The sequence below is a fragment of the Zychaea mexicana genome (genome assembly GCF_025766255.1).
Source record: "Zychaea mexicana strain RSA 1403 chromosome Unknown BDB00scaffold_225, whole genome shotgun sequence".
Classification (NCBI taxonomy): Eukaryota; Fungi; Mucoromycota; class Mucoromycetes; order Mucorales; family Lichtheimiaceae; genus Zychaea; species Zychaea mexicana.
Genome location: NW_026516888.1, coordinates 3,329 through 14,815, shown reverse-complemented (window position 1 = coordinate 14,815; position 11,487 = coordinate 3,329). Strand labels below are relative to the sequence as shown.

Here is an 11,487-nt window from a genome sequence, read left to right as displayed (position 1 = left end):
TGAACAGCCCTTTAGTGTTTTGGAATCGGAATTCTTTGCCGCCCTGCGAGGAATCTGCACCAGAGGTGTTACCCTCTAACATTGCATCGGAAAATTGAGGATTTGAGGATTTGATGAATCTCACATATGCTCGAATTCTTCCAATGATTTTATTGCGTGCATTATCTTTAGTTTTTTTATCTACTATAGCCTGTGTAAGGTCTTTTTCGAGTTCTGACCTCAGTTGTGTGACAAGAGGTTCATACTCAATATGCTGATGGTTTTCAGCAAGGTGTTTTGCTCTTTCAATTAAGAGCGTCAATGTAATTCCTAAAATAGGAACAAATTCAGCCATAATGGCTAAGAATGCGAGAAGGTTGAGTTGGTTCATGTCTATTGTTGAAGTAATAAAAATAAAAAATATAACAAATATATTTTGCTTTATATTCTGTGGTATTATTTTTATATTTAAAAAAAAATTCAATTTCTAATTTCTCTAAAAATTTAAATGTATGCATGCCAAGACATTCGTGCATGAATTATTTCAATAAAAATTAATTTGGCTATCCTGATATATCTTGACTAATAAGTCATCTAGGGTTACTAGATCGCATTAAAATCATCATAACCATGGCTGGTCCCCTAGGCGATTTCTTGGGACACGAACTGATCTTTTATTCTATACACCGCAAACAATGAATGAATATGAGACTACCGAAATTGGCTTAGATTTAAGAATAGACAGTAATAAGGCGATTAATGAACTCGAGTTGAAGTGCCCTAAAACTATGAAGGACATGTTATTACGAGTGATGCGAATATATCCCGGCATTCAACATGATCTTATGATTTGCGGATTCAACATATCTGGTATGCTGTTTTTAATGGTCATGATGTATTGGTTTTTGAAACATTGTCTAAAAATATGTTTTTTTTTATATTCAGGCCTCTATATGAATCAACTGGTGGTAGACAATCCAAAAGGATACGTATGTCGTTTATCGAGATTCCCAGAAGAACTGCAGTATCCGGAAGAACCTTGCAATTTTATCAAGTTAATCAAACTGATATTTGAAACGATTCATGGAACCAAGATGCAAATGGAAAACACTCTTAAAAGCATCGATACTAAAAAAGCAAATGATGGAGTTCTCAAGTATGGATTTAAGAAACCTGCAGAAATTCTTTCCATTCCCCCTGTTTTACTCCAATACCTACTCCAAAAAAAAGAAAACCTACTGCATCCAACTCTTCATCCTCTTCCAAAAAAAAAAGCCACTGCATCCAACTCATCATCCTCTTCCCAAAAGTAATCGATTATATCTATACAAATAATCCTTTCTCTATATTGTATTGCGTTAACTCTGTAATGCATATTTTTCATTTTGTATATCTTATTCCTTTGATTCATTAACATTTGTTTTTTATCGAATAACTTTTGTATATCGGGTTGCTCTTATCATTTAAGAAAGTTTCGTTGGCACGTTTATTCACATTTTTTTCTTGTCAAAATAAACACCCTATACTTTGTTAGCTTACAAATACTACTACAATTTTGGTTTCATGCCAATTAAAAAAGCCCATACTTATATACTAATAGAAGTTAAAAATCGGATGAATGAAAATGTTGTGTAATATGGTGCCCACCACCTAGAAACGACAAGTGGACATTTCAAAATTTTTAATTTCCGCCTCTATAAACTTCTATTTTTAGCTAGCGATATTTATTCTTCATCTGTGAGATCATCAATGTCGAAAATTTGCCAGTGGGATTTATATTTTTTCATGGCTTTTTCTACTTTTCGTCCAGTGAGTCCTTTCTCATATGTGTCAATATAACGCCATGCTTTTCGCTCAAAGCGACGTATCATGGCTAAAGGAATGCTATCTAAATATTGTGTAATGTTTTGGGAGAGGGATCTGCAGCTATAATCACATTCTTCCCTGGTAATTCTCTTTACAGCACCCCAGTATCTTTCAATAAAATTGCATTCGCAATGAAACTTGGGGTACAGATCGAATACATGGCCAGCATTTTCAACAGTTTCTGCAAGAGCTGTCACCTGTCTCTGAAAATCAGGATGGGACCTAAGAAGATGACGAGCACAACACCGGTTATCAGATGTACCAGGGCTGTTCTTACATGTCAACAATAGACCAGGAATCCATGCGCCACGCTCTTGCAAGATCTAAACCATTTTATAAATGATAGATACAGAACAAGATCTTGGTGCACAGAAAACATATATATCGGTATTAGCTTCAAGCTAAAAAAAATATGATCACTTACTCTTTTGATGCCTTTGAACTTCAGTTGTCCATTATCATCTTTGAAATACATGTTTTGCGGCTTTGGTACCCTCCCATACCCGGAGAGCTCGGTATAAAACCATCCGGACTTAAAATGGTTGCCAGGATCGGCATCCGCGTCTATGGGATGCAGACTCATTCTATTAACGCATAACGCATCTGGTGCAAACGCGTTATGATTGCTACTCTGCTCGAAGCAGAAAATAGCTACTTACGATCGTTAAAAACTCAAAATCAAGTAATATATAATATTCTCCCTTCACGGGCACATACCAATGCAATCGTCTCCATGTAGTGCATTGAAGATCGGGATGGCTCGCTCGCGTAATTGCTTCACCATATTCATGCTAGTCCAGTAGCCGTCCCTATTCGCGCCAGGATAGAAGATTGCTCTGGATTCCTTGAATTGGAGATCACCAAATCTTTCATCATCTGGATCAATCTTCAACGATCCATGGCAGGAGCACATAAAATCAGAAATCATTATTGATTGACCTTGACTTTTAGGTGTCAAAACGGTTTCTTCCTCAGTGAACCATGCAGATTTGACACCGTCGTTCGAGTAGAAAATGCATTCGTCGTGTGTAACTAGCACATAACGGGTATCGCCATTACGTACAGTGTCCGGAACACACTCGATTTTCCATACTCTCGCCGGTGTATGTGACCATATTTTTGGCGTATGTCAGCATTCTCTTGGTCTATTCCTTTCTATATTTCACCACATCATCTCTTTCGTGACCATCGTAAAAAACCTATAAAAGAATCTGAGCTCAGCCTACAATATCTGCTCGATCTGTATATCCACTCAACTTATAAATCCGTTCAACCGATATATCCACTCAATGCATATAGATAGTCAAATGGTAAAAAGCATTCATACGTACATTCTTCATATTTCTTCGGAATTTGTATCCCCACAAGTGCAAAGCTCTCGCAACTGTTCGTTCGCCAATCGACACCGGCACACCGAGCTTTCGTGGGATGATATCTTCTTGCAATTTTTTTCTGATCAGCTCCACTTTTCTTTGCTGTGGGGGCTGCTCTTTGATCCACTTGCAAATTGCAAGCTTGATATCCTCATCAGCAAGCAGAGAAATTCGCTTGGAATGCTTGCCTTGGCGATGAGCAGTCACTTTGCTAGTGAGAGCATATGATTTAGTCCACGATCTGATTGCCCAACCCAAATACTGTATGGAACCACCACCTAATTGTTTCGCAATTCTTTCAGATTCAACGATTTTCTGTTTCTTTTGGCCTTGGTGCTCGATTAGATATCCCAGGAATTGCAAGACACAATTGTACCGTAGGACATCGTATGGCTTCATTTGGCCTGATGGCGACTGCTGTTTTCGGCTGGTCTGCATCAGTTGTTGCAAAGCCGCATGTCTCTCCTTCATTAGCGATTGATCTTCGAGAACGATCAAGGCTTCATCTGCAGCTGACAATGACGATGGATCGGTGGTCGATGACGCAGCAAAGAACTCTGTTATTTTTCGATGCTTTTTACCTGATGCAGCGAGCTCTCTTGCATTTCTATGACGGCGCTGTGCAGTTTTTTTGCCATTTCCTGTATTTGGAAACGGCTGCAGTAAGAAGATAAACCAGTCAACAAACAAACTAGAAGAAATAAGACAATCACACCTCTATAGTCTGGAAGGTAGTCATCAGCACCATCTCTCCACTCAAGACTCAAATTGGTGGCAGAATCTACTAAGGCTGTTGCAGAAACTCCAAGCAGCTGCCAGTCCTCTGCGTCAGCAGCGTCTTGATTGGTACTTTCGGCAGTATCCTCCCACATTTCATCGTCGAAATCGAAAAGCTCATTGTATTCACTTTCGTTCACGTTATCCACAAGTGGTACCCAAGTAGGCTCATTAACGCTAGTAATGAGGGGTAGGATGACTAGGGGTCGCAATTGGACGGGTCGGGTCGGGTCAAGGGTCTGACCCGTTGACCTACGGGTCAAGAAAACACTGACCCAACCCGACCCGTTCAACCTGACGGATCAAAACTCGGGTTGACGGGTCACTACTGATTTTGATTTGGTGACAAAGGAGGTGTCAATCAACCTGAGCTTAAGCACTGGAAGTGCAAAACTACATGTATACACAGCTCTCTAGGATGATGGCACGCAAATTCCTAGCAGTGCTAGCAATATCTACGTTTTGTGTGATTATTCTTAAAGGTAAAGGGGTTTGTGCCATAACAAAAGAAATCGTTTGCACTCACATGCATTAAAGAAAGCATAATGGTTAAAGTGTGGTTAAATATCGACTTCCTTTAAATGCCCCTAATCCTTTTCCCTTTTCCCTTTTCCCTTTTCTTTTCATTTCTTCCTTCTTCTTTCATTTCTCTTTTCTTAATTCCTTCTACGTCTTTTGTCAAATCTCGTCTCTCACTGCCACTCTCTATTGTCTATTCTCATTGTACTATTGCTACTTCTTTACTTTGCTACTTCTTTACTACTATTACATATATTGCTTATAGCTTACTTATCTTACACTTTTGAATATATCATAAAATATGATCCCACAATGAAAAAGAATATAAGTACATTTTATGTTACAGTTCTATAGCAGACATATTGACAACTAATCTTTAATATAATGATCCTTCCCAACAAGAAGATTGACTACTTGAATACAGCTACCTCATAGATATCATATGTATACACGGGTCACAATGGGTCAACGGGTCGGGTCAAGGGTTAGATGGGTTGACCCACGGGTCAGAAAAGCATCAACCCGACCCATTGACCCGTCCTCAACCTGCGGGTCAGTTTTGACCCGTGGGTCAGATTGCGACCCCTAAGGATGACTTAATGTAAACAAACTACTCTCAAATGATTCTTAAAAACTGATAGTTCTCTTTGAATGCACAAGAAATTTACTTGAGTGTGTTCTTTGACTCTTGCATGGTTTTAAGGTGCTTCTGGCGCTTGTTGAGTCTCCCCATTGTATGGAATGTTTTGGAGGAAGAAGGAACAATAAAACTTTGTCATCCTACTTATAATTTACATGGCACCATTACAGTCAATGTTGATTGGAAGGCTGAGGTATATATTGCACCAGCGCTTATCACTAATGTTACACTACCTTCCTAATATGGAGATCGCCGATTCAATGTCATACACTAGTGTATGGTGGGGTGGACATTCTGACAAAATCCTCTGCTAAATTTTCGAATCTACCCCAACTTCGACGCTTTATTTCTCAATTTTGTTTTGCCTGTAAGTAAATAAAAACGCTTCATAGAATTGCTCTTTGAGCCTCTCTCTATCGTTCTATGAAGCCAACAAAGTGGGTTGTATAAGTGAAAAAGTTGAAATAAAACATCAAAAATTGGTCCAAAAATTTACGTTTCTAGGTGGTGGGTACCATATTATACAACATTTTCATTCATCCGATTTTTAACTTCTATTAGTATATAAGTATGGGCTTTTTTAATTGGCATGAAACCAAAATTGTAGTAGTATTTGTAAGCTAACAAAGTATAGGGTGTTTATTTTGACAAGAAAAAAATGTGAATAAACGTGCCAACGAAACTTTCTTAAATGATAAGAGCAACCCGATATACAAAAGTTATTCGATAAAAAACAAATGTTAATAAATCAAAGGAATAAGATATACAAAATGAAAAATATGCATTACAGAGTTAACGCAATACAATATAGAGAAAGGATTATTTGTATGGATATAATCGATTACTTTTGGGAAGAGGATGATGAGTTGGATGCAGTGGCTTTTTTTTTTGGAAGAGGATGAAGAGTTGGATGCGGTGGGTTTTCTTTTTTTTGGAGTAGGTATTGGAGTAAAACAGGGGGGAATGGAAAGAATTTCTGCAGGTTTCTTAAATCCATACTTGAGAACTCCATCATTTGCTTTTTTAGTATCGATGCTTTAAAGAGTGTTTTCCATTTGCATCTTGGTTCCATGAATCGTTTCAAATATCAGTTTGATTAACTTGATAAAATTGCAAGGTTCTTCCGGATACTGCAGTTCTTCTAGGAATCTCGATAAACGACATACGTATCCTTTTGGATTGTCTACCACCAGTTGATTCATATAGAGGCCTGAATATATTTTTAGACAATGTTTCAAAAACCAATACATCATGACCATTAAAAACAGCATACCAGATATGTTGAATCCACAAATCATAAGATCATGTTGAATGCCGGGATATATTCGCATCACTCGTAATAACATGTCCTTCATAGTTTTAGGGCACTTCAACTCGAGTTCATTAATCGCCTTGTTACTGTCTATTCTTAAATCCAAGCCAATTTCGGTAGTCTCATATTCATTCATTGTTTGCAGTGTATAGAATAAAAGATCAGTTCGTGTCCCAAGAAATCGCCTAGGTGCTTCAATTCGATTTGTTTGGTTGTTTTTTTTTGGATTCTATTGATGGTTGATTTTTTTCGTAATGCTGATGCATAGCTGTTTTTTTTACCACTGTACCAAGTAAATCAGATTATATAATTATCTTGTTAACAATGATGGTATAATAATTAAAAGAAGATTCAATATGTACCTAGTAACCATTATTCTTGAATTATTGTCGAAGCATAAATAGATTATCTGCCACACACGATGGAGCATGTCTGACTCGGATTTTACATCTCTTTTTAAAAAACTACAATGATATAGCTCCAATGCATTTATAATTGAGGTTTTCAACCAATAAACTTCTGGATCTTGTTTTGGGTCGAATACTTGTTCGTTCACTTTGTTCCAAAGGTCATCCAATGTGGTCTATTTAAATTATTCATATCATTTGACATTTTTTTAGTGTATGTTTTGTTTTGTTTTGTTATATTACCAAATTATCAAACTGTTGCAAATATTTTTCCATCTTTGATGACAAGGGTGGCAATTTTGGTGGGTTGAGATTAATGATTTCTTCTCTTTCTTCTTCAGTGAAATAAGTGGACCAAATTGGATCCAAAGGGTCCATTATCATGGAGTGTGCACCTCTAAAAATGCTATAAAATAAATAAATGTTGTATATCAACAACAAAAGAAAATCGCTAATGACAAATGAAAATAAAATATGTACGTACTGTTCCAACTTGTTCTCATTTGCACATTGTTGCATCACTTTTTCAACTCTTCTACCAGTACATGATAACGTCCACATTTTTTTATCGATTAAACCTTCATAAACTGAATCAACGTTATCGGCTTCGATTACTGATAACAAATGACGTCCTGAATTGTTGCTGCTGCTTGTACTTGATGTTGTAGATAGTTTTTGTGATTCAGAAGTTGGTGTCTATGTTATGAACGTATAATCGTATATACACAAAAAAATAGTGTTGAAAAAAAAAGTTTGTAAAAAATAACCAAATGGTTTAAAATGGAATGCATCAAAAACACAAAAAGCAACAATAATAACAAAGATCTATATGGACGTACCTGTGAATCAAAAACCTCAACGGATGTAGGACTATTGATGACAGCAGAATGGTTGATGCAGTTGAGTATAGCTTAGTACCAATCGGGGTTACCCAAAACCTTAAAATGGTGAAAGAAATAATGCTCAGTAAGCAACATGAAGAAATATACTCATAACAATAATAATCGAGTGATGTTGAGAGAAAGAAAAAAGAGTTATACTAACGGGTTTTTTATCTAAACTTGCGGCAACCGACTTGTACTTCCTGCTCTAATACTACTTAATATCAAAGTCTTTTGGGTAAATATGCTTGGGTACTTCAGTTGTTACAAAATGTTCGAGTGTTAGGTATTCCACAGAGTCAAAATATTGTAAAAGCGCTATGATAACCAGAAAAGTAGTTAGTTCGTAGTCACCAAACAGCTATTTTTTAAGTCAAAGATTCTTTACAATCTGTATTAGTGTCGTTGGTTTCCATGGTGAAGAGTAAGGGTTAGTTTCTTAGAAACAGGCTTTTTGGGGCAGGTCTATTTGCACACCCCCTCGTGATGTGCGTGACTTAACATTGTCTATTATATTATAGATAGATTGGCAATAGTGTGATGTCTGCTCATTTGGATCTCAAGTCAATAGAGGGGTGGTGCAAATAGCCGTTCCCCCATGGACACAAACAAGTGATCATTGTGCATGCCTTGCCTTCATCAAATGTCCGTTTGGTCTCTACACAATGAGAGGGTTTTTTTTGTTCTTTTATTTTTTTTAAGCTAAGACCGCTACTGTCATTATTATCATAGAAATGTCCAAGTGATCATTGTGCACGCCTTGCCTTAATTTATTGTCTGTTTGGCCACTACGTAGTATGCCTCACCTTCAATAATTGTACGTTTGGTCTCTACACAGTGTGAGCGTTTTCTATTTTTCATTTTTATTTTTTTTAAGCTAGGATCGCTACTGTCGTTATTATCATGGAAATGTCCAAGTGATCATTGTGCACGCCTTGCCTTCATCAATTGTCCGTTTGGTCTCTACACAGTGTGAGCGTTTTTCATTTTCTTCTCTAGTTTCATGGACCGATGGTAGATGCAACATACATAGGTAAAATCAAATATATAAAACAAGGGAGAGGAGAAACTTTACAAAAAAAATGGGGGTGGGGAGACTATATACAATAAGGGTGGTGATGTTTTATATATAAAAAAGAAAGTAATGAAAAGAGAGCTTTTTTGTGAGGAGGTATTTGTTATTGAATCTAGGTAATGACAAGAATCGAATGGATCTTGCAAGATTTGAGAACTTTTCAAGGTAATTGGTTGTATAATTGCCTCAGAAACTATACCTAATGGTACTTAATGAAACTGAAAAATCATCTAATTCTAATTTTTAGGATATTAATCAATATACCCAACTTCACCAAGTGTAAACAACAGTACTGCAGCGACCGTGATCAAGCAAACCAAATTACACTTCTTTATTAGTATCTGGTTTATCTATTTATTATGGATATATGGCGGTATATCAGAATCATTAGATTATTAAACATTTTTGGTTTTTATGAAAATCATTCTTTAATTAATTATTATTATGACCATTATTTTATATTTTATCTTATTTGTATATGACTTTGATCTAAATATTTATTAATTATTTCTTTCTTATTAAAATTATTATAAGGAATCCATGTATTTTCATTTTTATCATAATATCTCCATTTAACCAAGAATAAATACTTATTATTTTCATATTTATGATCTATTATATTTTCAACTTCATAAGTTTTTATTGATTGTTTTCCTTTATTCTTACGTTTTCTTTTCTTTTCATTAAATTTAGGAATATCATCTTCACTTGAATCATTAATATCTTGGTTCTCTTGTATTTCATTATCGGGGGGTAAACCTTAGCATTATAATTTTAGCAAAATGATGATTAGCTAAAAAATTATAAGTAATATAATTTTTAAGTAATTATAATAAATTATGATTTTAGCAAAATGATGATGAAATTAATTTTTTGTTAAAAAAATAATTTCTTAACCCTTATGATTATTCTCAATCATTAAGTTTAAATCACTCTAAGTGGCACAACGGTAGTGAGCAAATCCCTTCTCTAGCCGAGGAATACTTGGACGAAGGCTAGCTTGACGGTGAAATCCTTAATTAAAATTAATTTACTGTTTACAGTAAAATTAATTGTTATGGATTGAACCTCATCACTATATTCATTATTTATATTACTATTACCTATATCTAGAGCTAATAATTCATCTTGTATATTTATCATTTCATTTAACTTTTGTTTATTTATTTCTTTATTTGTAATTACTATATCTATTAATTTTTTTTCAGAGGAAGGTGAGTCTTAGTATTATGTTTTCAATAATATAGTAAAAAAATAAAAAACTATAAATAATATCATTTTAAATAAATTATAAATAATTATATTATTTTATTTACTAAATAAAAAAACAAATTCTCAAACCTTATAGAATTCTCAACTACTAGAATGAATTTCAACTATTATGTTTAAGAAAAAACAGGCTAGGAAGAATAACGACGCCCAGTTTAGATAAAATTCAATGAAATTAGAATTCTACTAGAACGCTTGACAGAATAATAAAATATTATAAATTTACAGTTTACTGTAAAATTTATAGATATTGTTTATTCTCCAGAGGGGAATTCAAAATAATTAGTTTCCCAAAGTTTATGATGAGGTAAAATAGGAACATTAAATAATTCAGCGAATTTTTGTATATTTCTAAGTAAACAAGCAACCTTAATTTGTAAATTATAAAATTTAATATTATTCATTCTTACTACAGCACTATTATTATTGAACCTTTTGAATTTATTACCTATTTCAGCGAATTGATTTTCTACTTTAGAATGGAAACTACCAAATATATTATTAAAATGTTTTTCTGGTTCTGTTAGATTAACTTTATTTTTTTTACGAATTGGAAATACAAAATTATTATTTGAAGATTCAATGTCTTTTGTTTTAGCTAAGTCAGTAAATTTATTAATAAATAATGTATAACCTCCATCCATTGCTAAAACATCATAACTATGTATTTTTCTATATAACTTCATATTTAAAAACATTGATCCATCTGAACTATCAGCGCAATAATCACTATTAGAAATAAATAAAATCATATCATTAATATCAGTAATAATCTATGTATGCAAACCTCTCTTTTTTAATTTATATGAATATAATCTTTTATTTTTTATATCTGTATCAACATATTGAATATGAGAATCATGTCCATCAATAATTAAAGTAATATGTTTAAATAATTCTGGATTATTTTTTCTTGAACTATATAATCTTAATAAGATAGATGAAAACATGTTTTTATAACAATTATTTAAAATTTTATGTAATCTAATATAATTTTCTTCAAACATCCAAAATTTCTTATAAAAATCATAAAATGAACTATAAGGTAGATATCTTTTTATATTATCTTTTCCCGATTTACCTAAAACTAAATGATATAGTAAAAATAAACCTTTTTCGATTTCATTATATGGTCCTGGATATTCAATATTTGAATACAATACATTTAAAAAAAAGAATACTGCAGTATATCTTAACTTATTTTTTAATTCATTTTTAATTTTATCTATATTATTTATTTATTTTTATTTCAGTAAAATGTTTATGTTTGTAATTAATAATTTTCTAATTTTCATTTAAGAATTCCCAATTGTTGGTTTATTATTTTTTCAGCTTCTAAATTTATATTATTTTCACAATTATCTGAAATTTCCATTAGATCTTTTATAT

The 11,487-nt window shown here is 33.7% G+C and overlaps 2 protein-coding genes across 2 annotated transcripts; both read right to left on the bottom strand.

Annotated features, from left to right (window-relative positions):
- Window positions 1-6,828: 6,828 nt before the first annotated feature.
- Window positions 6,829-8,170, bottom strand: BDB00DRAFT_793695 (uncharacterized protein; the record flags this gene model as incomplete). The annotated part of the gene is made up of 6 exons (XM_053121238.1): window positions 6,829-6,843; window positions 7,117-7,279; window positions 7,358-7,569; window positions 7,713-7,743; window positions 7,973-8,072; window positions 8,143-8,170. The coding sequence occupies 6 exons, from the start codon at window positions 8,168-8,170 to the stop codon at window positions 6,829-6,831; spliced, it is 549 nt and encodes a 182-aa protein (XP_052972341.1).
- Window positions 8,171-9,292: 1,122 nt separating this feature from the next.
- Window positions 9,293-10,784, bottom strand: BDB00DRAFT_777169 (uncharacterized protein; the record flags this gene model as incomplete). Its single annotated transcript, XM_053120302.1, has 3 exons — window positions 9,293-9,559; window positions 9,898-10,049; window positions 10,460-10,784. The coding sequence occupies 3 exons, from the start codon at window positions 10,782-10,784 to the stop codon at window positions 9,293-9,295; spliced, it is 744 nt and encodes a 247-aa protein (XP_052972340.1).
- Between the last annotated feature and the right edge of the window lie 703 nt (window positions 10,785-11,487).